Below are 26646 nucleotides of genomic sequence, written 5' to 3' on the forward strand. Positions count from 1 at the left end.
CCGGAAGCGCCGGAAGGGCCCTAATGCGGGCACGCGCCGGGCGGAGTCCACCCGCGTCCGCTTCGGCGTCCCCCGCGGGCGAACGGTTTGTGGCGCCGGGCCTCTGCCTCTCCTGAGGCGCCTCTGTCCCCGCACTCTGGGCCGGGAGCACAGCCGGTCACCCGGTAACGAGGAGGGAGATGAACCGAACGCCGGTGGGGCGGGTTTCGGGTGAGTCGTAGAACCTAAGCTCAGCTTGTCCACGTCTCCGTGTGGAGGCCGAAAGTCCGAAAAGTGTAGGCTCTTGTAAGGAGCAGCGCTTTCCGCCCTGTTCATTTCTTCAGCAAATGTTTACTGAACTTCTTTTGTGGAAAAGAGAATGTTCCACCCTGGGAATAATAATCAATAGAAAGATAAGAATCCGCCCCTCACACCCCACCTGCCCTAAAGGGCCTTAAGAGTTTAGTGAAGAGACAGACAGACCTTAGCGATATACCCCGAGATAACAAACTGTGGTGTTGGAGAAGACTCGAGAGTCACTTAAACTGCGAGGAGATTCAATCGGTCCATCCTAAAGGAAATCCGTCCTCAATATTCATTGGAAGGACTGATGCTGAAGCTGAAGCTGATGCTGAAAATCCAGTACTCTGGCCACCTGATGCGAAGAACTGGCTCACTGGGAAAGACCCCTGATGCTGGGAAAGATTGAAGGCGGGAAGAGAAGGGGAGGACAGAGGGTGAGATGGTTGGATGGCATCACCGACTAGATGGACATGAGTTTGAGCAAGCTCAAACTTGGTGATGGACAGGGAAGCCGTGCTGTAGTCCATGGGGTCACAAAGAGTCGGACACAGCTGAATGACGGAACTGAACTGAGCAAACAAAACCCCATGTCCTTGGCCTTCGCTTGTGCTCCTCTTCCAAGTAAACACCAGGAGACTAAATCTCGGCTTTCTGTCTTTCAAGAACTCTCCTGTGACAACTTGGACAGGTCCGTCTTGTAGGCAGCGTTAGAGCCCCTTCCAGGGCGGTATATTCCGTTGATTTTGTACTGTCTCCCAGTTTAGAGCTCTTGGACGCAGAAGAAAGGTAATCTTGGTCTTGTAATCCTCAGCAATGTGTTCTGATAAAAGTTCGTTTTGGACAGAGGGATGTCCTCAGTCTTTTGTTACCTTTCTTACAGAACTTGTCTTCTCTCCTGTTATGAAGTATGCCTCTCTTCTCCCCCTGCATTCATTCAGCAAGTTGTCCATTGAATACCTGATGTGTTTCAGATATTATGCCGGCTCTGAGCATGGCATGGTAACTGAAAACCAGAATAACAGAGCCCACAGTCTCCTCCAAGGGACAGACTAATCAAACAAACAGATACATGTATGTAAGATTGCAACTAAGATTGCACCATAACATTGCAACATGTAAGACTGCAACTGTTGTATCACTCTTCGCTATGTAGCAACTCACTACAAAACCTAGTGGCTTACAGCAGTACCTTGGCTAACTCAGAATACTGTGAGTAGGTTGGGTGGTTCTATTTTTGAGTGCTCAGCTGGGCTTTCATACCTTTCTGGTCAGCTGGTGGGTCTGCTGGTGGTTGGATGATCTAGGATGGTCTCATGCCCAAGTGTTCTGATGGTAAGGCTGTTAGTAGGGGCGATAGAGGCAATGTGTTAGGGGCCACTTTTGCAATGTGACACAAGAACTAAGAAAAAGTACAGGACACCAAGCGAGCATATACTGAATATATGAAGTTTGTTTTGAACTATTGGGGAAAAGGACTACATTGCTAAAATGACACTTAAGCTGAGATCCAAAGGTTGGAAAAGGGGTAACTGGGTGAAGAGAGAGAGAAAGACAGTCCAGAGAAAGGATATAGGCAAATACCCACCCCACACCCTTTCCCACTTCTCATTTCAACCTCAACTTCCATGTTTCAGAAAATGGTACCACCCTCCAGCTGACTGTTCAAGTAAAAAACCTAGCAGTCATCCTTTCTTTTCCTCACTGGCAGTTCTCATCTGTTCTACCTCCAAAACGTATCCTGAACCACTCCTTCTTCATTTCTACATCACCATCAGCCAAGTTCCTGTCATCGTCCACCTTTATTGCAAACCATCCCCACTGATTTCTCTGTCACACACGGCAATGCAAAATAAAAAGTGTGGGTTGGATCGTGCCAACCTTTCAAAGCCTATACTGGATGGGTCCGAATGTTTGTGTCTCCCCAAAATTCATTTGTTGAGACCCTACCCTCTAAGGTGATGATATAAGGATGTAGGGTCTTTGGAAGGTGCTTAGGTCATGGGCAGAGGCCTCATGAATGGGGTTAGTGCTCTGACAAAAGAGACTCCGAAGAGCTTCCCTGTCTCCTTCTGTACACTGAGAAGACAGCATCCATGAGGGAGAGGCTCTTAGAAGGCACTGACTAGGCCAGTGCTTGGATTTCATAGCCTCCAGAACTTAAATTTATGTTTTTTTATATGCTATCCAGTTTGTGGCATTTTTGCTATAGCAGCTCAGTGGACTAAGACTCACTCCCAGTATGCTTAAAATAAAATTTTGAATTCTTACTGTGGCTATGAAAGCTGTATCTTGCTCTTACTTACTCATCTCCCTCCTCTCACCACCCCACTATGCTATCTCTAGCATATATCGAACTCATTTCAGAGTCAGTCTTGTTTTTGTTTTCTTTGCCTAGAATACTCCTTTATTATATCTCCACATGACCAGCCCTTTTCATCATATAAAATTCTACTTAAAAGGCACCTACACAGTGAGACTTTCTCTGGTCACCTACTTATTTCCATATCCTCCTTTTTTGTTTGTTTCCTTTGAGGTGTGTGCTACTTTCTGAAGTTAACCTATTTGTATGTTATTTGCCATGACTACAATATATTCTCCATGAAACCAAGCACTTTGCTGTCATGTTTATATTATGTTCCCTATGCTACCACAGCCTTTGGCTCAAGGTAGGAACTCAATAATTAGTTGAGCTTGTTAATGAATAAAGGGGTGATTGAAAACCCCATGAAAGAGGAAGCATGATGCATGTGAGGATGTGGGAGAAAACTAGTGAGGCTAGAGCAGAGGAAGTGGGTGATGTGCCTTATGGTGGGAGAGTAGGTATGACCAGGTCTTGTAGGGCATTTGGCCATGTAAGGAGGTTGGTCCTTGTATTAGGGTTCTCCAAAGAAAACCATATATATGGCTCTATTATAAAGAATTGGGTCATATGATTATGGAGACCAAGTCCCAAGATACATAGTCAATAAGCTGGAGACCCAGGAGAGCTGATGGCATGAATTCCAGTATGAATGCTGTCAGGCTCAAGACCCAAGAAGAGCCAGTTTTCTGGCTGGGTCTGAATACTGGGAAAAAAACCCTAAATCTCAGCCCATACAGTCAGGCAGGAGGCATTCCCTCTTCCTCAGCATTTTTGTTCTAGTCAGGTCTTTGGTTGGTTGGATGAGACCCACTCATGTTAGGGAAGGCAATCCATTTTACTCAGTCTACCAATTCAAATGTTAAGCCTGTCCAGGAACACCCCTAGAAACTCACCCAGCATAATGTTTGGCCAAATGTGTGGGCATCATGTAGTTTAGTCGTAGTGACACAGATTGATCATCATAGTCCTTATCTTGGTATCTGTGTGAAGATATTGATGGCAGCAGGGACTATCTTATTCATTATGTAACTCAAATCTTTTGGCAGATGCCACATACATAGTATAGTAATTGTTGGACAAATATATACTGAACTGTACTTTCTCAGTCTCTACCCAACATATGTGTTCTAGGAACTCTTCCCCTGAGATCTGGACTCTTTGATCTTACTTTTCTGTCAACAGACATTTCAAAACATGCATCAGCACAATTGTGAGCACAAGTCTCTTTCACTGTTTGGAGGCATTTTCTTTCTTATAGGCTGTATTTTATCTGGACGCATTTCATAGAAGAGGAGCTGGGGACCTGGGGAGGCCAAGTGCCATGGCCAAAGTCACATGATAAGATAGTAGGGAAGTTGGAATTAAATCCTTTGTCTTCCCTCTCTTTCCATTGTACCAGGACCCACTCCTCTCATTTTTTTTTTTTTTTGGCAAAGTTCCTAAACAAACATAAACATAAATTACTAAATAGTCAATGAATGTCTTTTCTTGTTTGGAATAAGCAGAGTGTGGATCCATCATTGGGTATAGCATTCCAAAATCTCTCAGTGTTATTGTTCCAGGTTACAAGCAGTATAACCTGACTTCTCATAAACTACTATGCGATATTTGTATATTTATTGTGAAAATAGCACAATCTTATTTTGTGTAAAATTGAATGAATTCCAATGAGGGATGGCTTAAGAAAGGTCCAGTGAAGGCAAAGAGTTACATTAACTCCATTTACTCATTTATTCAGATCTACATACTGAGAACTCACCATGTACCAGATCCTATATTTACCAATCTTTAACCTAAGTTCTCTGAATAATGTGGAAAGGGAAAGCTATGCACATAACTGGATCATTAAATTTTTTCCCTGTTCTCATTTCTTTGGAACTTTAGAGGTGATGATGCTTGAATTAGATCATTTTATTTAAATTATGTAATTATTTTGTTATTCTCTTCCACTAAGCTTTTGCCCCATTTTAGAAATGAAGAAAGATGTTGAGTGACCAACCATGATATATTTATTTGCTAGTGTTTATGCCTAAATAAATGGGCTTCCCTGTAGCTCAGACAGCAAAGAATCTGCCTGCAACGTGGGAGACGTGAGTTTGATCCCTGAATCAGGAAGATCCCCTGGAGAGGGAAATAGCAACCCACTCCAGTATTCTTGTCTGGAGAATCCCACGGACAGAGGAACCTGGTGGACAGAAGAACCAGTCTGTGGGGTTGCAAAAAGTCAGACACAACTGAGCGACTAAGCAATAGAACTTCAAATGCAGCTGTCCCATGTTAAGAAGCTTAAGCAAATTGTTTAATGATGATGCAGAGAGATAAAATCTCTCTCCAGTAAAATTTTAGGGTTTTTTTGTGTGTGTGATTATTTTGCTTTAAAGATTCAGTACTTATGCTTCCCAGGTGGCTCAGTGGTAAAGAACCTGTCTGCCCATGCAAGGAGACATAGGAGATGTGGGTTCAGTCTGTGGGTGGGGAAGATCTCCTGGAGGTAAAGATGGCAACCTGCTCTAGTATTCTTGCCTGGAGAATCCCATGGACAGAGGAGCTTGGAAGGCCACAATCCGTGGTGTCGCAGAGTTGGACACACTGAGGGATTAGACACACTCACACTTGAGGGGTATAGGGACTCTCTCTAGTGGTGAACTGAGTGCTTAACATTATTTGGTCATGCAGTAGAAGCCCAGAGTACAGGATGAAACTGCCCCAGAATCCTACCTCATTTAACACCAGTTTTTAAATAGTTATCACCTATAACTGATTTTCTTCTTAGCAATTAAGGGGAAAACATTATTAAATGATAAAGCACACAGACTTTAATGGACTCTGAGTTCTCATACCTGCAATTAAATTCTGACTCCATCATTTTCTCAAGAATTGACTCACAATCACTTAGCATGCAGGATGTGCTAAGTTGCTTCAGTCTAGTTCGACTCTTTTTGACCCTGTGGAGCCCACGAGGATCCTCTGTCCAGACGGTATATTAAAACACAACCTTCTAAACCCTACCCCAGAGTTTCTGATTCAGGAGGTCTGGAGTGACAGCCAAGAATATGCATTCATAACAAATTCTCAGGTGTTACTGATGCTGCTGGTACAGGAACCCCACTTTGAGAAGAGCTGTGCTTGACTTCTAGAGTGTGAATCTAAGCCTTGTATTAAATAAGGTTAATACTAACCTTATATTAAATATCTCTCAAGGTTTAGCCATAGGGCTATTGTGAGGATTAAATGGAACAGTAGATGCATGGTAAGTGCTGACATAGTAAGTGCTCCACAGAAGTTAGCTCTTAGCAATATGTCAGTGTTTCCAATGTAAAAAATTAAAAAATGAGGTGGAATTAAAGAATATTGTTGTTGAGCTATTATTGTTAGCTAAGTTCAGTTCAGTCTCTCAGTCCTGTCTGACTCTTTGCAGTTCCGTGGACTGCAGCATGCCAGGCCTCCCTGTCCATCACCAGCCCCCAGAGCTTGTTGAAACTCACGTCCATCGAGTCGGTGATGCCATCCAACCATCTCATCCTCTGTCATCCCCTTCTCTTCCTGCCTTCAATCGTTTCCAGCATCAGGGTCTTTTCCAATGAGTCAGTTCTTCACATCAGGTGGCCAAACCAGGGTCTCCTGCATTGCAGGCAGATTCTTTACCAACTGAGCTATCAGGGAAGCTAAGTTATATCAGTAATTTTACTTAAGTGTGCTTGACAGTGTACTATGCATTATTAATATATCTATAGCACTGTTAATGTAGACTAATCTTTATTCATATTGCTCTGAAAAAATTGGTACAAAACAAAAACCACACGGTGAAGGGGCTATGTCAAAGGGACATAGGGGCCAACTGAAAGAGATTCCAATGGCCAAAGCTGGGATAATTTCAGCAATAAAATGATTATAATTCATGTTAAAAAGTAGATATCCCCAAGCTCATGCTGAGATAAATAAATGCTTGGAGGAAGGAAGGAATAAATAAATAAATGGAGAAGAGACAAATCTCCCATGCTGAGGATTCCAAATATTTTTTTGTAGATATTCTGCCCTCAAAGATGTGGAGGATAGCTACCTACGTTTTAAGTGTAAGGAGCACATGGTGACTTTCTTCCAAAGAGGGAAAAAGGGGTAACTTTACAGAGGAGAAACACGATGAACACCGTCTCAGCCCGGTGATTAAGGTTGATATCGACAGTGGTAAGTCACGTTATTAGTACGTGTTCTTTATGTGGTGTACCTTACCCTGTGGGCTTCCTCCTCAAAACCTGTAACCCCAGTGTAATCATGAGAAACCCATCGGATAAATCCCAGTTCAGGGACACTTTGCAACATATGTGACCAGTGTTCCTAAAACTTGTCAAGGTCACCCAAAATAAGGAAAGTCTGAGAAATTGGCGCAGCCCAGAGGACCTTAAGGAGACATGACAACTAAATGTAATGTGGTCTAGTGGATAGGGTGGGTCCTAGAACAGGGAATGGATGTTAGGTAAAAACCAAGGAAATATAAATAAGTCATGGAAAAAAGTAAAGCAAAACTCTGACTTTTAGGGAAAAAAAAAGGTATGTATTTGTTATTAGAAGTGCCATCCAAACTTTAGAAGCATAGTAAAGAAAATACATGCCAATGCTGTATGATAAAATGTTATGTTAATTTTAGGTGAACATTTTTCTAGATTGATCTGTCTATAGAGGTAGAGCATATATATGTTTATATACACACACACATATGTACACTCAGATACACACACACACATACATACATACACACAAATATAGTAGGCATGCAGACAAGCAATCTTACAAAAGCAGGATCTTTGTATGTGTTTTAAAATTTTATTTTAGGCACAATTTGATTCTTTTACATTATGAAGTATATCAAACATACATAAAATAATTAACTGACTCCTTCCGCATATTTAGGGCTTCCCTGGTAGCTCAGTTGGTAAAGAATCTGCCTGTAATGCAGGAGACCCTGGTTTGATTCCTGGGTCAGGAAGATCCCCTGGAGAAGGGAAAGGCTGCCCACTCTAGTGTTCTTGGGTTTCCCTGGTGGCTCAGATGGTAAAGAATCCACCTGCAATGTGGGAGACTTGGGTTCGATCCCTGGAGGAGGGCATGACAACCCATTTCAGTATTCTTGCCTGGAAAATCCCATGGACAGAGAAGCCTGTCTGGCCATGGGGTCATAAAGAGCTGGACACGATTGAAGCAACTTAGCATGCGGATTTGTACAACTATTACCACAATCAATTTTAGAACATTTTAATCATCCCCCCAAAGAAATTTCACACACATTAGCGTTCACTCTCTATTTCTCCTCAATCCTCTCAGTCCCAGGCAATCAACAATCTACTTTCAGGCTCTATAGATTTACTTCTTTGGAACATGCCACATAAATGAAATCATACAGTATGTTGTCTTGTGACTGACCTTTTTCACTTAGGATACTGTTTGCAAGTATCATCTTATGATATGTATTAGATATATATAAGATATGTATCATCTTATGTATTAGAACTTTTTTTTTTTTACTGCTGATTAATATTCCATCCTATGGATATACCAACTTGAATTATCCCTTCATTTGTTATAGACGTTGGTTATTTTCACTTTTTGGCTATTACAAATAATGCTGCTATGAATGCTTGTATACAAGTTTTTGTGTGGGCTCATGTTTCCATTTCTCTTGGGTATATACCTAGGAGTGGAATTACTGGATCATTTGATAGTACTGTGTTTAACATTTTAGGGAATTTCCAAGCAGTTTTGAAAAATGGCTGCACCATTTTATTGATACATTCTCATTAGCAGTGTGTGAGAGTTCCAGTTTCTCCACATCCTCACCAACACTTGTTATTATCTGACTTTATTGATTTTAGCTTGTTCTAGTGCTTTCACTTTTCACTTTCATGCATTGGAGAAGGAAATGGCAGCCCACTCCAGTGCTCTGGCTTGGAGAATCCCAGGGATGGAGGAGCCTGATGGGTTTCTGTTTGTGGGGTCGCACAGAGTTGGACATGACTGAAGTGACTTAGCAGCAGTAGCAGCAGTGAGTATGAAGTGATATCTCATGATGGTTTTGATTTTCATATTCCTAATGGCTAGTAATGGAGAAGGCAATGGCATCCCACTGCAGTACTCCTGCATGGAAAATCCCATGGATGGAGGAGCCTGGTGGGCTACAGTCCATGGGGTCGCACAGAGTCGGACACTACTGAGCGACTTCACTTTCACTTTTCACTTTCATGTACTGGAGAAGGAAATGGCAACCCACTCCAGTGTTCTTGCCTGGAGAATCCCAGGAATGGGGGAGCCTTGTGGGCTGCCGTCTATGGGGTCACATAGAGTAGGACACGACTGAAGCGACTTAGCAGCAGCAATGGCTAGTAATGTTGAGTGTCTTTTCATGTTCTTATTGGTCATTTGTATATCTTCTGTGGAGAAGGAATTATTTAGCTCTTTTGTATATTTTTAAAATGGGTTATTTCTCCTTTTTATTACTAAATTACAATATCTAATTGTAAGTCCCTGATCAGACATATGGATTTGCAAACATTTTCTCCTAATATATGGATTGTCTTTTTCACTTGTTTGATAGTATTTTTTGAAGCGCAAAAGATTTTAATTTTGATGAAGTTCAGTTTGTCTAATTTTTCTTTTGTTTCTAGTGCTTTTGGTGCAAAGCTTTCTAAGGTCATGAAGAATCACTCCTATATTTTCTTCTAAGAGTTTTAAAGTTTGGGCGCTTACAGTTATTGATGGTCTGATTTGAGCTAAATTTTGTGTACAGTGTGAGGAAGGGTCAAATTTCATTCTTTTGCATGTGATTATTCAGTTGTTCCAGAACATTCATAGAAGAGATTATTTTTTTTCCTCCCTGAATTGTCTTGGTACCCTTGTTGAAAATAATTGCTTGTTAATGTAAGGGTTAATTTCTGGATCTTTAACTTCCTGCCATTGACTTATATGTTGATCCTTATGCCAGTCCTATGTGTGCTAAGTCGCTTCAGTCTTGTCCGATCTTTGCAACCCTATGGACTGTAGCCTGCCAGACTCCTGTGTCCATGGGATTCTCTAGGCAGGAATACTGGAGTGGGTTGCCATGCCCTCCTCCAGGGGATCTTCCCAACCTAGAGACTAAAACCATGTCTCTTATGTCTCCTGCATTGGCAGGTGGGTTCTTTACCACTAGCGCCATCTGGGAAGTTAGCACTATACTGTCTTGTATTTTAGAAATTGGGGGAAAGAGAAGATATTTTTAAAGTCATTGTTTTAAACTATTAACTTTATTAAATTTAATAACAGAGAAAAAGAAATAAAATAAAATATAAGAATTCTTGAAATTTAGAAAATACGCCTCTTGCATAAGATGTTAATTCCTAAAATAGCTAAGATTTAAGTCATTAAGAATGGAAATTTTTATATTTTGAAAACATGTAGTTATATTTCAGATTCTATGACTAACTCTGCTTTAAAAAATAAGCAAATTAGCATCTTCATAATTCCTATCACTTCCCTTTTCTCACATTTTATTTTTACTAATAATATTTTTATATCATGTTGTCAATGTTACTAGCAATATATTTGAAACTATAACCCATACAGTGGTATAGTCTCGGTTATACATTTACGTCTACTCAATACTCCCTACCAGTCCATGTTATCTAGATTGTTGACTATAGGTTCAAAGTTGGGTGTAATATTTTCTTTCTTTATTGAGTTATGGTTGATGTATTCTATTGTATAAGTTGTAGGTGTATAATATAGTGGCTTACAATTTATAAAGGTTATACTCCACTTATAGTTATTATAAAATGTTGGCTACACTCCTTGTATTGTACAATCTATCCTTGTAGCTTATGTATAATACTCTGTATTTCTTAATCACCAAATCCTGTATTGCCCCTCTCCCCAATGCTATTGAAAAGCTTGTTCTCTATATCTGTGAGTTTGCTCCTTTTTGTTATAATCACTAGTTTGTTATATTTTTTGTATTCCACATATAAGTGATATCATATAATATTTGTCTCTGTCTGATTTATTTCATTTAGCATAATAACTTTCAAGTTCATCCATGTTGTTACAAATGGCAATATTTTCATTTTTAATGGCTGCATGGTATTCTATTGTGTGTGTGTGTGTGTGTGTGTGTGTGTGTGTATACACCTCACATCTTTATTCATTCATCTGTTGATGGAAACTTAGATTGCTTTCATACATTGGCAGTTGTAAATACTACTGCTATGAACATTAAAAAACGGAGACATGACTTTGCTGACAAAGATCTGTCTAGTCAAAGCTATAGTTTTTCCAATAGTCATGTATGGATGTGAGAGTTGGACCATAAACAAGGCTGAGGGCGGCAGAACTGATGCTTTTGAACCGTGGTGCTGGAGAAGACTCTTGAGAGTCCCTTGGACAGCAAGGAGATCTAACCAATCAATACTAAAGAAAATCAGCCCTGAGTATTCATTGGAAGATGTAATCCTAAAGCTGAAGCTCCAATACTTTGGCCACCTGGTGTGAAGAGACGACTTGCTGGAAAAGACCCTGATGCTGGGAAAGATTGAGGGCAGGAGGAGAAGGGGTGACAGAGGATGAGATGGTTGGATGCCATCCCTGACTCAATATGCATTTGTTTGAGCAAACTCTGAGAGATAGTGAAGGACAGGGAAGCCTGGTGTGCTGTAGTCCATGGGGTCACAAAGAGGCAGACACAACTTAGCAACTGAACAACAACAAAAACAGTGAACATTGGAGTAAGTGTACCTTTTGATTTAGTGTTTTTGTTATGTATATATGCCCAACAGTGGAATTGCCAGGTCATATGACAGCTCTATTTTTAGTTTTTTGAGAAATCTCCATACTGTTTTCCAATGTGGCTGTACTAATTTATATTCTCACCAACAGTGAACAAGGCTTCCCTTTTCTCCACATTCTCACCAATGTTTGTCATTTGTGTTCTTTTCGATATTAAGCCGTTCTGACAAGTATGAAGTAAAATCTTTTTGTGGTTTTGATTTGCATTTCCCTGATGATAGCAGTGTTGAGCATCTTTTCAGCGCAGTGCCTGTTGGTTATCTGTATTTTCTTTCTGGAAAAATGTCTATTCAATTCTGCCCATTTTAAAAATGGGTTGTTTTGTTTTTTGATGTTAAGTTGTATGAACTGTTTATATATGCTGGATATTAATTCCTATTGGTCATATCACTTGCAAATATCTTCTCTCATTGAGTAGATTTTCTTTTTGTTTTGTCAGTGTTTTCTTTGCTGTGTAAAACTTTTAAGTTCAATTAGGTCTCGTTTGTTTATTTTTGCTCTTGTTTCCTTTGCTTTAGGAGACAAATCCAAAAAAGAAAATAAAAGGAAAAGAAAAACTACTATGCTGAAGTTATGCCAAAGTGTTCTGCTTATGTTTTTTCCCTCTAGGAGTTTTATAGTATCTGATCTTACATTTAGATCTTTAATTAATTTTAGTTTATTTTTGTTTATGGCATTAGAGAATGTTCTAATTTCATTCTTTTACATGTAGCTGTCCAGTTTCCCCAGCACCACTTATTGAAGAGAGTGTCTTTTCTCCTTTGTATATTCTTGCCTCCTTTTTCATAGATTAATTGACCATGAGAGTGTTGGATAATGTCTGGGCTCTCTATTCTTTTTTTATATTTAATCTTATTCATTTATTTTAATTTTGGCTGTGCTGGGTTTTGTTGCTGTGTAGGCTTTCTGCAATGAGTAGAGGTTCCTCTTTGTTGCAATGTGCAGGCTTCTCATTGTGGTGGCTTCTCTTGTTCTGAGCATGGGCTCTAGGGGGCACAGGCTTCAGTAGTTGCAGCATGTGGGCTTAATAGTTGCAGCTCCTGGGCTCTAGAGCACAGGCTCAATAATTGTGGCACACAGGCTTAGTTACTCCATGGCATGTGGGATCTTCCCAGATCAGGGATCGAAACTGTGTCTCTGCACCGGCAGGTAGATTCTTTATCTCTGGACTATTATGTTCTATTGATCTATATGTCTGTTTTTGTGCCAGTACCGTACTGTTTTGATTACTGTAGCTTTGTAGAATAGCTTGAAGTCAGGGAGCATAATTTCTCCAGCCCTGTTCTTCTTTCTTCAAATTGTTTCGGCTACCAGGAGTCTTGTTTTGACTACCAGTGGTCTTGTTTTTCCATACAAATTTTAAAATTATTTGTTCTATTTCTGTGAAAAATGCCATTGGTATTTTGATAGGGATGGCATTGAATTTGTTGATTGCCTAGGGCATTATGCTCATTTTAGCCATATTAATTCTTCCAATCCATGATAATGATATATCTTTCCATGTTTCTGTGTCATCTTCAGTTTCTTTCATTGGTGTCTGTTTTTTGGCAGTGCTTCATGGCATGCAGGATGTCAGTTCTCTGACCAGGAATCAAACCTGTGCCCCCTGCCCAGGAAGTGTGAAATCTTAACCACTGGACCACCAGGGAATTCACAATCAATGTCTTATAGTTTTCAATGTACAGGTCTTTTACCTCCTTAAGTAGGTTTGTTCATAGGTTTTTTATTCTTTATGATGTGATGGTTCTTTAATAGGATTGTTCCTTAATTTCTCTTTCTGATAATTTGTTGTTAGTTCATAGAAGTGCAACATATTTCTATATATTAATTTTGTATCTTGATGCTTTAATGAATTCATTGACGAGCTCTAGTAGTTTTCTGGTGGTGTCTTTAGAATTTTCTATGTATAATATCATGTCATCTGTAAACAGGTACAGTTTTTACTTCTTCCTTTCCAATTTGAGCTCCTTGTATTTCTTTTTCTTTTCTGTTTTCTGTAGCTAGAACTTCCAAAACTATGTTGAAGAGAAGTGGTGAGAATTGGCCTTCTTGTCTTGCTCCTGATCTTAGAGGAGATATTTTCAGCCTTTCACCACGAGTATGATGTTAGATATGGGTTTATCATATATGGTCTTTATTTGAGGTATGTTCCCTGTGGGCTCTCTGGTGGCTCAGCAGCAAAGATTCTGCCTGCCAATGCAGGAGACATGGGTTTGATTCTTGGGTTGGGAAGATCCCCTGGAGAAGGAAATGACAACCCACTTCATTATTCTTGCTGGGAAATCCCATGGACAAAGAAGCTTGGTGGGCTACCCTTCATGGGGTCACAAAGAATCAGATGTGACTTAGCAACTAAACAATAATAACAACATCATCAACAACAACATTCTCTCTATGTCCTCTCTCTGGACATTTTTTTAAAAATCATAAATGATGGAGTTGAACTTTACCAAAAGCCCTTTCTGCATCTGTTGATACGGTCATATATATGCATATCTGTATGTCTTCTTTTGAAAAAGTGTACTCAGGTATTCTCATTAAAAAAAAATTGGAATTGCTTTACAATATTTTGTTAGTTTCTGCTGTACAACAACACAAATCAGCCATAGGTATACATATATCCTCTCCTTTTTGAGCCTCCCTCCAACCCTCTTATTCCACCCCTCTAGGTCACCAGAGAGCAGCAAGCTGAGCTGCCTGTGCTATACAGCAGCTTCCTGCTACCTGTCTACTTTACACATGGTAGTGTGTATATGTTAATGCTCTCGATTTGTCCCACCCTCTTCTTCCCCCTCTGTGTCCACAAGTCCATTCTCTACATCTGTACCTCTGTTCTTGCCCTACAAATAGGCTCATTAGTACCAGTTTTCTAGATTCCATATATGTGCTTTAATATATGATATTTGTTTTTCTCTTTCTGACTTACTCCACTCTGTATGACAGGCTCTAGGTTCATCCACATCACTACATTGATTCAATTTCATGCCTTTTTTATGGCTGAGTAATATTCCATTGTCAGAGAAGGCAATGGCACCCCACTCCAGTACTCTTGCCTGGAAAATCCCATGGACAGAGGAGTGTTCTTGCCTGAAGAATCCCAGGGACAGGGGAGCCTGATGGGCTGTGTCTATGGGGTCTCACAGAGTCAGACACGACTGAAGTGACTTAGCAATATTCCATTGTGTATATATACCACATCTTTATCTATGCATCTGTCGGTAGACATCTAGGTTATTTACATGTCCTGGCTATTGTAAATAGTGCTGCAATGGACACTGGGGTACATGTATCTTTTTGAGTTATGGTTTTCTCAGGGTATATACCCAGTAGTGGGATTTCTGGGTTGTTTGGTAGTTTTACCTTTAATTTTTTTAGGAACCTCCATATTGTTCTCCACAGTGGGTAAACCAATTTACAGTCCCATCAACAGTGTAAGAGGGTGCCCTTTTCTTCACACCCTCTCCAGCATTTACTGTCTGCACATTTTTTTTATGATGGCCATTCTGACTGGTGTGAGATGATACTTCATTGTAATTTTTGTTTGCATTTCTCAAATAATTAGTGAAGTTGAGGATATTTGCATGTGCCTCTTGGCCATATTTATTTAAGTCTTCTGCCCAGGTTTTGATTGGATTGTTTGTTTTTTTGATATTGAGCTGCATGAGCTGTTTGTATATTTTGGAGATTAATCCTTTGTTGCTTTGTTTGCAGATATTTTCTCTCAGTTTGAGGGTTATCTTTTCCTCTTGTTTATAGTTTCCTTTGTTATGCAGGGGCTTTTAAGTTTAATGACATCCCATTTGTTTAGTTTTGTTTTAATTTTCATTACTCTAGCAAGATCCAAAAAGATCTTGCTGTGGTTTATTTCAGTGTTTTTCCTATGTTTTACTCCAAGAGTTTTGTAATATCTGATCTTACATTTAGGTCTTTAATCCATTTTGAATTTATTTTTGTGTGTGATGTTAGGTAGTGTTCTAATTTCATTCTTTTACATGTACTGTCCAGTTTTCCTAGCACCTCTTATTGAAGAGATTGTCTTTTTTACACTGTATATTCTTGCTTCCTTTGTCACAGATTAGGTGACCATAGGTGCATGAATTCATCTCTGGGCTTGCTATCTTGTACCATTGGTCTATATTTCTGTTTTTGTGTGAGAACCATACTGTCTTGTTTACTGTAGCTTTGTAGTATAGTTTGAAGTTGAGGGCTTGCTCCTCCAGGTCGGTTTTCCTTTCTCAAGAATACTTTGGCTATTTGGAGTCTTTTGTGTTTCCATACAGATTGTAAAATTTTAGTTCTGCTTCTGTGAAGAATGTCATTGTAATTTGATAGAAATTGCATTGAATCTGTAGATTGCATTGGGTAGTATATTCATTTTCACTATATTCATTTTTCTAATCCAAGAACATGGTATATTTCTCCATTTGCCTATATCCTTTTTGTTTATTTCATCAGTGTTTTATAGTTTTCTGAGTACAGGTCCTATACTTCCTTAGGTAGGTTTATTCCTAGGTATTTTATTCTTTTTGTTGCATTTATACATGGAATTATTTTCTTAATTTCTCTTTCTGCTTATTTCATTGTTAGTGTATAGGAATGCAAGACATTTCTGTCATTAAATTTGTATCCGCCAACTTTGCCAAATTCATTGATTAGGTCTAGTAATTTTCTGGTGTCATCTTTAGGATTTTCTATGTGTAGCAACATGTCATCTGTAAACAGTGACAGTTTGACTTCTTTTCCAACTTGTATTTGTTTTACTTTTTTTTCTTGCTGATTGCTGTACTGAGGACTTTCAAAACTATGTTGAATAAGAATAGTGAGTGTGAACATCCTTGTCTTGTTCCTGTTCTTAAGGCAAATGGTTTCAGTTTTTCATCACTGAATATGATGTTTGATGTAAGTTTGTCATATATGATATTTATTATGTTAAAGTAGGTTCCCTTGATGCCCATTTTCTGGAGAGTATCATAAATGGATATTGAATTTTGTCAAAAAGATTTTTCTGTATCTATTGAGATGATCATACAGTTTTTATTCTTTATTTGTTAATATGGTGTATCACATTGATTGATTTGCATGTGTTGAAGAATCTTTGCATTCCTGAGATACACATGACTTGATCATGGTGTGTGATCCTTTTAATGTGTTGTTAGATTCTGAATGCTAGTATTTTGTTGAGGATTTTTACATCTATATTCATCAGTGATATTTGTCTATGATTTTCTTTTTTTATGATGGCTTTGGTTTTGGTATCAGGGTGATGGTGACCTTATAGAAAGAATTTGAGAGTGTTCTACCCTCTGAAATTTTCTGAAAGAGTTTGAGAAGGATAGGTGTTAGTTCTTCTCTAAATGTTTGATAGAATTAGTATGTGAGGTATATGGTCCTAGACTTTTGTTTGTTGGAAGATTTTTATTCACAGTTTCAATTTCTTTACTTCTGATTGGTATGTTTATATTTTCCAATTCTTCCTGGTTTGGTCTTGGAAGAATTTGTTCATATCTGAGAATCTGTTCATTACTTCCAGGTTGTTTCTCCTTGGTCATTCAGTTCAGTTCAGTCGCTCAGTCATGTCTGACTCTTTGTGACCCCATGAATCGCAGCACGCCAGGCCTCCCTGTCCATCACCATCTCCCGGAGTTCACTCAGACTCACGTCCATCGAGTCCGTGATGCTATCCAGCCATCTCATCCTTGGTCGTCCCCTTCTCCTTCTGCCCCCAATCCCTCCCAGCATCAGGTCTTTTCCAATGAGTCAACTCTTCTCATGAGGTGGCCAAAGTACTGGAATTTCAACTTTAGCATCAGTCCTTCCAAAGAAATCCCAGGGCTGATCTGCTTCAGAATGGACTGGTTGGATCTCCTTGCAGTCCAAGGGAGTCTCAAGAGCCTTCTCCAACACCACAGTTCAAAAGCATCAATTCTTCGGCACTCAGCCTTCTTCACAGTCCAACTCTCACATCCATACATGAACACAGGAAAAACCATAGCCTTGACTAGACGGACCTTAGTCGGCAAAGTAATGTCTCTGCTTTTGAGTATACTTTAGAACTAACACCCAGAAAAGATGTCCTTTTCATTATAGGGAACTGGAATGCAAAAGTAGGAAGTCAAGAAACACCTGGAGTAACAGGCAAATTTAGCCTTGGAATGCGGAATGAAGCAGGGCAAAGACTAATAGAGTTTTGCCAAGAAAATGCACTGGTCATAGAAAACACCCTCTTCCAACAACACAAGAGAAGACTCTACACATGGACATCACCAGATGGTCAACACCGAAATCAGATTGATTATATTATTTGCAGTCAAAAATGGAGAAGCTCTATACAGTCAACAAAAACAAGACCAGGAGCTGACTGTGGCTCAGATTATGAACTCCTTATTACCAAATTCAGACTCCAATTGAAGAAAGTAGGGAAAACCACTAGACCATTCAGGTATGACCTAAATCAAATCCCTTATGATTATACAGTGGAAGTGAGAAATAGATTTAAGGGCCTAGATCTGATAGATAGTGTGCCTGATGAACTATGGAATGAGGTTCGTGACATTGTACAGGAGACAGGGATCAAGACCATCCCCATGGAAACGAAATGCAAAAAAGCAAAATGGCTGTCTGGGGAGGCCTTACAAATAGCTGTGGAAAGACAAGAGGCGAAAAGCAAAGGAGAAAAGGAAAGATATAAGCATCTGAATGCAGAGTTCCAAAGAATAGCAAGAAGAGATAAGAAAGCCTTCTTCAGCGATCAATGCAAAGAAACAGAGGAAAACAACAGAATGGGAAAGACTAGAGATCTCTTCAAGAAAATTAGATATACCAAGGGAACATTTCATGCAAAGATGGGCTTGATAAAGGACAGAAATGGTATGGACCTAACAAGCAGAAGATATTAAGAAGAGGTGGCAAGAATACACAGAAGAACTGTACAAAAAAATCTTCACGACCCAGATAATCATGATAATGTGATCACTAATCTAGAGCCAGACATTTTGGAATGTGAAGTCAAGTGGGCCTTAGAAAGCATCACTATGAACAAAGCTAGTGGAGGTGATGGAATTCCAGTTGAGCTGTTTCAAATCCTGAAAGATGATGCTGTGAAAGTGCTGCACTCAATATGCCAACAATTGTGGAAAACTCAGCAGTGGCCACAGGACTGGAAAAGGTCAGTTTTCATTTCAATTCCAAAGAAAGGCAATGCAAAAGAATGCTCAAACTACCGCACAATTGTATTCATCTCACATGCTAGTAAAGTAATGCTCAAAATTCTCCAAGCCAGGCTTCAGCAATACGTGAACTGTGAACTCCCTGATGTTCAAGCTGGTTTTAGAAAAGGCAGAGGAACCAGAGATCAAATTGCCAACATCCACTGGATCATGGAAAAAGCAAGAGAGTTCCAGAAAAACATCTACTTCTGCTCTATTGACTATGCCAAAGCCTTTGACTGTGTGGATGACAATAAACTGTGGAAAATTCTGAAAGAGATGGGAATACCAGACCACTTGACCTGTCTCTTGAGAAATCTGTATGCAGGTCAAGAAGCAACAGTTAGAACTGGACATGGAACAACAGACTGGTTCCAAATAGGAAAAGGAGTACATTAAGGCTGTATATTGTCACCCTGCTTATTTAACTTATATGCAGAGAACATCATGAGAAACGCTGGACTGGAAGAAACACAAGCTGGAATCAAGATTGCCGGGAGGAATATCAATAACCTCAGATATGCAGATGATAACCACCGTTATGGCAGAAAGTGAAAAGGAACTAAAAAGCCTCTTGATGAAAGTGAAAGAGGAGAGCGAAAAAGTTGGCTTAAAGCTCAACATTCAGAAAACGAAGATCGTGTCATCTGGTCCCATCACTTCATAGGAAATAGATGGGAAAACAGTGGAAACAGTGTCAGACTTTATTTTTTGGGCTCCAAAATCACTGCAGATGGTGACTGCAGCCATGAAATGAAAAGATGCTTACTCCTTGGAAGAAAAGTTATGAGCAACCTAGATAGTATATTCAAAAGCAGAGACATTACTTTGCCAACCAAGGTCCTTGGTCAGTAGCATTTGTCTTATGTATTGAGGTGCTCCTATGTTGAGTGCATAAATATTTATAATTGCTGTATCTTCTTCTTGGATTAATCCCTTTATTATTATGTAGTGTCCTTTCTTATCTCTTGTATAACAGTTTTTATTTTAAGGTCTATTTTGTCTCATATGAGTACTCCTACTCCCGTTTTTAAAAAAAATTTCCATTTGCATGGTATAACTTTTTTCATTCCCTCACTTTCAGTCTGTATATGTCTGTAGGGTTGAAGTGTGTCTCTTTTAGGGAGCATATACATGGATCTTATTTTTGTATCCATTCAGTCAGTCTGTGTCTTTTGGTTGGGGTATTTAATCCACTTACATTGAAGATAATTGTCGATATGTATGTTCCTATGAGGGGCTTCCCAGGTAGGGCTAGTGGTGAAGATCCTGCCTGCCAGTGCAGGAGACATAAATGATGCAGGTTCCTTCCCTGGTTCAGGACCATCGCCTGGAGGAGGGCAGGGCAACCCACTCCAGTATTCTTGCCTGGAGAATCCCACGGAGAGAGGAGCATGGTGGGCTACAATCTCAGGGGTCACAAAAGAGTTGGACACAACTGAAGTGACTTAACATATATTTCTATTTTCATTTTGTTAGCTGGTAATTTTCTTAATCGTTTGTTTTTGTTGGTCTTTCTCTTTGTGTTTCCTGTCTAGAGCAGTTCCTTTAGCATTTGTTTTAATGCTGGTTTGGAGATGTTGAATTCTCTTAGCTTTTGCTTGTCTGTAAATCTTCTGATTTCTCCATCAAATCTGAATGAAATCCTTGCTTTCAGCACTTTCACCGTTTGTGCCTGGGCTTGATTCCTGGTCAGGGATCTAAGATCCTGCAAGGTATGTGGCACAGCCAGATTTTTTTTTTAAAGCAACCGATTTCTGTACATTAACCTTGTATTCTGCAACTGTATTGAATTTGTTTATTGGTTCTAATAGTTTTTTAGTGGATGCTTTAGGGTTTCCTATATGCAATATCGTGTCATTTGCAAATAGTGACAGTTTTGCTTCTTCCCTTCCAGTTCGGATGCATTTTGTTTATTTTTCTTGATTATTACCGTGACTAGGAGTTTCAGTACTATGTTGAGTAAAAGTAGTGAGAGTGGTCATCCTTGTCTTATTCCTGAACTTCAAGAAAATTCTTTCTGCTTTTCTCCATTGAATATGGTGTTAGCTGTGGTCTAGTCATATATAGCCTTTATTGTGTTGAGGTATGTTCCCTTTACTTCTTATTTTGTTGAGCGTTTTTATCATGAATGAGTGTTGAGTTTTGTCAAATGCTTTTTCTGTATCTATTGAGATGATCATGCATTTTCTTATCCCTCCTTTTGTTAATGTGAAGTATCACAATGATTTATTTGCACATATTGAATCATATATCCATGGAAGAAATCAAACTTGATCATGGTGTATGGACCTATTTATATGTTATTGATTTTGATTTGCTTTTATTTTGTTGAGAGTTTTTGTATTTGCATTCATCAGGGATATTGGCCTGAAATTTTCTTTCTTTCTCTTTTTGTAGTATCTGGTTTTAATATCAGAAGAAATTTAGGAATTTTCTCGCCTATTCACTTTTCTAGAATAGTTTGAGAGATGTATATAATAACTATTCCTTTTATGTTTGGTAGAATTCCCCTGAATGGTCCTGGGCTTTTAATTGTTGGGAGTTTTTGATCACTGATTCAATTCCAATACTAGTAACTGATCTTTTCAGATTAGCTATTTCTTCCTGATTTAGTCTCTAGGAATGTTTCTCTAATGCATGTTTCTAGGAATCTATCCATTTCCTCTAGATTGTCCAGTTTGTTGACATATTTTGTCCAGTTTGTTTGCAGAATTCTCTTATGATTTCTTTGATACATTTGTAACTCCTCCTTTTTCATTTCTTATTTTGTTTATTTTGTTCCTTCTCCTCCCCCCTTTTTAAATGAGTCTGGGTAATGGCTTATCAATTTTTTTTAATCTTTAAAAAAACCCAGTTCTTGGCTTCATTGATCTGTTCTATATCATTTTCTTGTCTCTATTTTATTTCCTCTTTGATCTTTATTATTTCCTTCTGTCTGCTGACTTTGGTATTTTCTTGTTCTTCTTTTTCTAATTCCTTTAGATGATAGGTTAAATGGTTTGTTTGAGATTTTTCTTGTTTCATGAGATAGCCTGTATTGGTATAAACATCTCTCAGAATTAATTTTGCTGCCTCCCATAGATTTTTTTTGAAGGTTATGGCTTTATTCTAATTGGTCTCAAGGTATTTATTGATTTCTTTTTGATTTCTTCATTGACCTATTGGTTTTTTATTGACTTTTATTGAGTTCATTGGTTTTTCATTAGTATGTTATTTATTGCCATTTTTCTTCTTGTAATTGATTTCTAACTTCACACCATTGTGGTCAAAAACATGCCTTAAATAATTTCCCTCTTAAATTTGTTGAAACATTCCATGTGCATTTGCAAAGAATATGTATTCTGCTCGTATTAGATGCAATGTCCTGTGTTAGGGAATGTTTAACAGGAGGATTCCTATGTGCTGTTTCACATAAATTCTCTGTTCCTTATCAGTTCTTACAATGAGTAGTGCTGTGCCCAGCTTTCAGGACTGAGATCATGAAAAATGGTATCTGCTTGGATTCCTTTCAGTAACTCGCTTCAGTGACTCTTTTCAGTATCAGCGACCTTGTATGTATTAGACTATCCATATTGTGACTATTGATAAAATTTCATCCTGTGTAATAGCTGAGTAATCATCTTACTAAAGATATATAAGCCTGCATTTCTTCTAATAAAATACCTTTGCTCCATCAGAGCTTAGGTCCCCGTGTCTTTTTTTGTACCACCCCCCGCTCCGACTCACCCCCCCTCCCCCCCCACTCACCCCCCCTCCCCCCCCGACTCACCCCCCCTCCCCCCCGACTCACCCCCCCTCCCCCCCCGACTCACCCCCCTCCCCCCCCCGACTCACCCCCCCTCCCCCCCCGACTCACCCCCCCTCCCCCCCGACTCACCCCCCCTCCCCCCCCGACTCACCCCCCCTCCCCCCCGACTCACCCCCCCTCCCCCCCCGACTCACCCCCCCCTCCCCCCCGACTCACCCCCCTCCCCCCCGACTCACCCCCCCTCCCCCCCCGACTCACCCCCCCTCCCCCCCCCACTCCCCTCCTCCCCCCGCACCTCCACCGGCTAATTCTCTGGAGCTTAGAAACCCACCCGTCGTGCTCACTCTCCTGCCCGGACTTCTAAGACTCCCTTGAGAAGGCGCCCTGTGCCTTCACCCCCTCGAGAGGGTGCCCTGTGCCTTCGTGAATGATGCAAGCCCTGTGTCAAGGGCTTTATTGGTTCTCTGCATAAACTAGGGAATATCAGCCTCTTTCTCTGTTTCACTTTCTTATCGTCGACTCCTGACCACCAGGTTCTGGTCTATTAAAGGACCCCAACAATCCTGTAGATATCTACTAAGCCTAACTGGTATAATATGTCTTTTAACGGCAGCGGTTTTTAAAAAAATTGATTTTCTTGCAGATAATGTGTCCATTGATATAAGTAAGGTGTTAAAGTCCCCTATTACTATTGTGTTATTGTTAATTTCTCCCTTCATGTCTATTAATATTTCTGCATATGTTTATGAACATTATATCCTCTTGTGTTGTTCTCTTTATCATTATATAATGCCCTTTGTCTTTTATTATAGACTTTGTTTTAAAATCTGTTTTGTTTGATATGAGTATTGCTACTCAGCTTTCTCTTTGTTTCCATTTGGGTGGAATATTTTTTTCTATTCCCTCACTTTTGATCTGTGTGTATCTTGTACGTGATGTATAGATGAATCCTAGATTTTCATCCAGTCAGCCACCGCATTTCCTTTCATTAGGCATTTAGTCCACTGACACTTAAAGTGATTATTGATAGGTATACACTTATTGCCATTTTGCTATGTGTGTTCTGATTGTTAATAGTTTTTCCTCTTTTCTTTTTTCTTCTTTTAGTCCCTTGTTTTGTGATTTAATGCTTTTCTTTATGTTACACTTGCATTCCTTTCTTTCTAGTTTTGTATATCTATTGTAGGTTTTCTGATTTGTGTTTACATGTTGACCTATGACTATTTCTATTTAATACTGGTGGTCATTTAAGTTCAAACACATTCTAAAAGCTCTACATTTCAGTTCCCCCACAATGTTTTATGTTTTTGATGTTGTATTTTACATCTTCATGTCTATCCCTTAACTGTTTATTGCTGTTATAGTTGATTTGACAGCTTTTGTCTTTGAACCTTTGTACTAGCTAATTTAAATGGTTGATCCACAGTCTTTATCAGCAGGATATTCCCTTTTCTATAATTTCTTATTTCTTGTTGTAGCCTTTTCTTTCCTCTTAAAAAGAATAACCCTTAACACTTCTTCAAGACTTGTTTACTATTGACAGACTCTTTTAGTTTTTGCTTCTTTGAGAAGTTCTTTATTTCCTCTTTAATTCTGAATGATGACCTTGCTGGATAGAGTATTCTAGGTTTCTGGTTTACTTTTGCTTTTAAGTACTTATATAATGCCACCCCTTCTGTCCTGCAAAGATTCTCCTGAAAAACTTAGCTGATAGCCTTTAGGGTTCCCTTGTATATAACTCTTTTCTTTTTCCTTTTGCTGCCTTTTACTTCTTTTTTTTTTTTTTATTTTTAGTTTTGCCATTTCAATTGCGATATGTCTTGGTATGATTCTCTTTTTGTTCATCTTGTTTGAGACTCTGTGCTTACCGGACCTGGATATCTGTTTCCTTCTTCAGGTTCAGGAAGTTTTAAGCCATAATTTCATCAATTACCTTTTTAAACCATTTCTCTCTCCTTTTTTTCTGAGGTTCCTATGGTGTGGCTGTTAGTATGCTTGATATTTTCTCAGAGGTCCCTTAAACTATCTTCATTTTTGAAAATGTGTTTTTCTTCTTGCTGCTCTGATTGGGTGATTTCTTTATTTTGTCTTTCAGATTGTTTATGTGTTCTTCTCTATCACCTAATCTGCTGTTAATTCCCTTTAGTTGTATTTTTCATTTCAGTTATTGCATTTTTTAGCCCTGACTAGTTCTTTAAAAAAAATTTTTTTTCCTAGTTCTTTGTTCAAATTCTCACTGTGTTCATGTGTTCTTTTCTCCAGTTCAGCTTATTATTACTTTGAGCTCCTTTTGTTGTTGTTGTTGTAAATTATTTCTGTTTCATCAGGATTTTTTTCAGGGTTTTTTTCATTTCTTTCACTTTAAACATATTCCTCTGTCTTCTAATTTTGTTTAACTTTATCTCTATGAAATTAGGTGAGTCAGTTACCTTGGTCTTGAAGGCATGTCCTTGTATGGGAACATCCCTATGCAGTCCATCTGTGCCCAGTAGCTTTGGTCAGAGAATTGGAACTAAGCAAGCAGGGGTCATGTCTTCCCCAGGATGTGCTGGCAGCCACCACTTTGGTGGGAAGTAGGACTGGAGATGGAGTGGTTAGAGCCAGGTGAAGGTTGAAGTTTTTCCCATGATTAGTGGCTGTCATTGTCATATCAGGGCTTGGGGCAGGGCCCACAGGGCTGGAATAGGAGTTTTGAAGGAGCTGCATTTCTCTCAGATGTGATGGTAGTCTTTGGTTTGGGATGTGATCTGAGCCTGAGAATGTGGGGTGCACTTCTGTGTTGATTTCACTTTTCTTTTTGGTTGAGATCCCTGGTTAGTTTCTCTGTGTGAGCTGAAGGGGTCAGTGTCAACACTGAGCTAGACTTAAAGTGAAAGTGAAAGTGAAGTCATTCAGTCATGTCCGACTCTTTGCGACCGCATGGACTGTAGCCTACCAGGCTCCTCCCTCCATGTGATTCTCCAGGCAAGAGTACTGGAGTGGGTTGCCATTTCCTTCTTCAGGGGATCTTCCCAACCCAGGGATCGAACCCAGTTCTCCCGCATTCCAGGCAGACACTTTAACCTCTGAGCCACCAGGGATGGGGATGTGTGCTATGGTGATGGTGGTCTCTGCTCTGGAGTTAGCCTTATTCCCTTTCGGTAGCATGTGATCAGAAGGCACGTGCTGGCAATGGCTGTCTCCATACTGATTAGAGGCAGGGCCAGTGTGCAAGCTGGTTCCATTTCCTCCAAGTTTGCACACTTTTGTTGGCTATGGCCATCTCCCTCTTGGTAGGGAGCAGTGTTGGAGCAAGAGGGACTGCAGCAGGAGCCCAGTATGGGTGGGGGGAGTGCTCTGGGGTGGCCTTGGCATGGGGAGAGCCCCAGGCAATTTTCAATCTGCTGCCTCAGCACTGTGATTGTGAGTAAGCAAGTCTGTAGGCATGCTCTTTAAGAGTGGAGTCTCAGTTTCTTACAGCCCTCTGATAAGCTTCAGTGGTTTTTAGACCAGTTAAGGGGCTTCACCTTCATGGGGTCAGACCCCAGGGTTGGCATGTCTAACATGTAGCTGCTCCTGCTGCTAAGTCGCTTCCGTCATGTCCAACTCTGTGCGACCCCATAGATGGCAGCCCACCAGGATCCCCTGTCCCTGTGAGTCTCCAGACAAGAATACTGGAGTGGGTTGCCATTTCCTTCTCCAGTGCATTAAAGTGAAAAGTGAAAGTGAAGTCACTCAGTCGTTTCCGACTCTTAGCAACCCCATGGTCTGCAGCCTACCAGGCTCCTCCATCCATGGGATTTTCCAGGCAAGAGTACTGGGGTGGGGTGCTCAAACTCCTTATTCCCCCAGGGAGGATCCCTGAGTCTGGAATGCCCTCTCTTCTCTGTCCCCTGCTAGGGGTGCAGGTCCTGACCAGATTGCTTTTCCTCCCTTCCTACCAGACTACATGTGGATCTTTCTTTATAACCCTGGTTGTAGAAGAGTTGTTCTGCTAGTTCTCAGGTCAATTTCAGCAAGAGTAATTCTATATGTAGTAATGGTTTTGATGTGTTCCTGAGGGAAGGTGAGTCCAGCATTATCCTGATCTGCTAGCTTGATCTCTCTCTTTTGGTAAATATTCCTTTTCTATTGACTAGAGTGTTAGATGGTACATATATATACATATATATATATGTGTGTGTGTGTGTGTGTGAATGTGTGTGTTTATGGTAATTATTTTTTATAAAACTCCAGCCAATAAGAAAGAAATATATATT

At 39.8% G+C, this 26646-nt stretch overlaps 1 protein-coding gene across 1 annotated transcript in view; it reads left to right on the forward strand.

The window, feature by feature from the left end:
* The first annotated feature begins 5887 nt into the window (after positions 1-5887).
* LOC128059210 (bcl-2-like protein 1) overlaps positions 5888-26646 on the forward strand; it is a 28202-nt gene continuing 7443 nt past the window's right edge. Inside the window, 2 exon segments of the mRNA XM_052651584.1 lie at positions 5888-5894; positions 6749-6829. Of these exon segments, the coding sequence (XP_052507544.1) occupies positions 5888-5894; positions 6749-6829 (88 nt within the window).

The sequence above is a fragment of the Budorcas taxicolor genome, chromosome 14 (assembly GCF_023091745.1).
Source record: "Budorcas taxicolor isolate Tak-1 chromosome 14, Takin1.1, whole genome shotgun sequence".
Lineage (NCBI taxonomy): Eukaryota > Metazoa > Chordata > Mammalia > Artiodactyla > Bovidae > Budorcas > Budorcas taxicolor.